The sequence below is a fragment of the Alligator sinensis genome, unplaced genomic scaffold, assembly GCF_000455745.1.
Source record: "Alligator sinensis unplaced genomic scaffold, ASM45574v1 scaffold659_1, whole genome shotgun sequence".
Lineage (NCBI taxonomy): Eukaryota > Metazoa > Chordata > Crocodylia > Alligatoridae > Alligator > Alligator sinensis.
This window is the reverse complement of record NW_005842265.1, coordinates 139,405-140,300: the sequence shown is the minus strand read 5'-3', so window position 1 is coordinate 140,300 and position 896 is coordinate 139,405. Positions and strand designations below refer to the sequence as shown.

The following is an 896-nucleotide window of genomic DNA, read 5'->3' as shown; positions in this document are numbered from 1 at the left end:
GGGAAAGAGCTGTATGAGGCCATGGAGAATTTACAGCTAGCCCCCTGCGGATGATATTTTTCTAGCCTGTGTCAGTGTTCAGAGTCATTTACTTCATCCTCTCTTCCCCTGTTCTTCCTGTCTGTTAGCTCCACTGTCCTGCTGCACCTTCCCTGAACTGGACGCTACACTCCATGTCCTGTCCTGTGTTGGTCCAGTGCCCACTACATGCAGACGCTAATCATTCTTGTGGGTGCTACTGCAGGAAACAATCTGGACGGAAAGGAAGGGAGAGTGAGAGGAGAGGAAGGGAAGAAGGATGAGAAGAAGAAGGACTTAAAAGGAAGTGCTATCCAGTAATGGACTCACCTTCAAAGATGGGGCAAATCTTCCTCCAGGCAGTGACGCCTCCCTGACTGGTGTACTGCCCCAGAGCAGTCTCCAGGAAGAACACGGGAATCCCACACGTAAACAAGAAAATGAGGTAGGGGATGAAGAAAGCACCTGCAGAAAGTGAGGCAGTTAATGATGCAAGGATCTGTACTAAGCATGTCACTAATTTCCATACCACCCCCTGCCATTTGATATGCTAACCAGGGAGGTGGAATATTTCCTCTAGACATGGCTGATCACAGAATATAACTGCTTGTCTAAACTAACTGACCCTCTTGGTCTGCAGAGCTATGGGGAGCTTATAAGAGAACAGGCTCTCCGATTTCTTCTTGCGCTGGAAATACTACCTGCCTCAGGCTATTTTAGTACTTCTGCATCTGGTATTGGCCAGGATCTGGAAGTGCTAAAATTGCTGTGGGGGAAATGAGAGCTGACCCTTTTTTTTACAACCTTCATGATAAGTTTGAGCAAAGTTGGGAAATGTAGGGGGAATTCTTATTATACCTAACAAAAATGACTTTTCC

General features: G+C 46.8%; 1 protein-coding gene across 3 annotated transcripts in view; it reads right to left on the bottom strand.

The window, feature by feature from the left end:
• The window catches only part of SLC6A12 (solute carrier family 6 member 12), a 45,651-nt gene that overhangs the window by 34,774 nt on the left and 9,981 nt on the right, over nucleotides 1–896 (bottom strand). For 2 of the 3 annotated variants that reach the window (XM_025209071.1, XM_025209070.1), the window contains exon 3: nucleotides 349–483. The exons of the other annotated variant lie outside the window; for it this stretch is intronic. In XM_025209071.1, coding sequence (XP_025064856.1) covers nucleotides 349–483 — 135 coding nt within the window. The remainder of the gene's footprint in view (nucleotides 1–348; nucleotides 484–896) is intronic. 3 annotated transcript variants of the gene reach the window in all.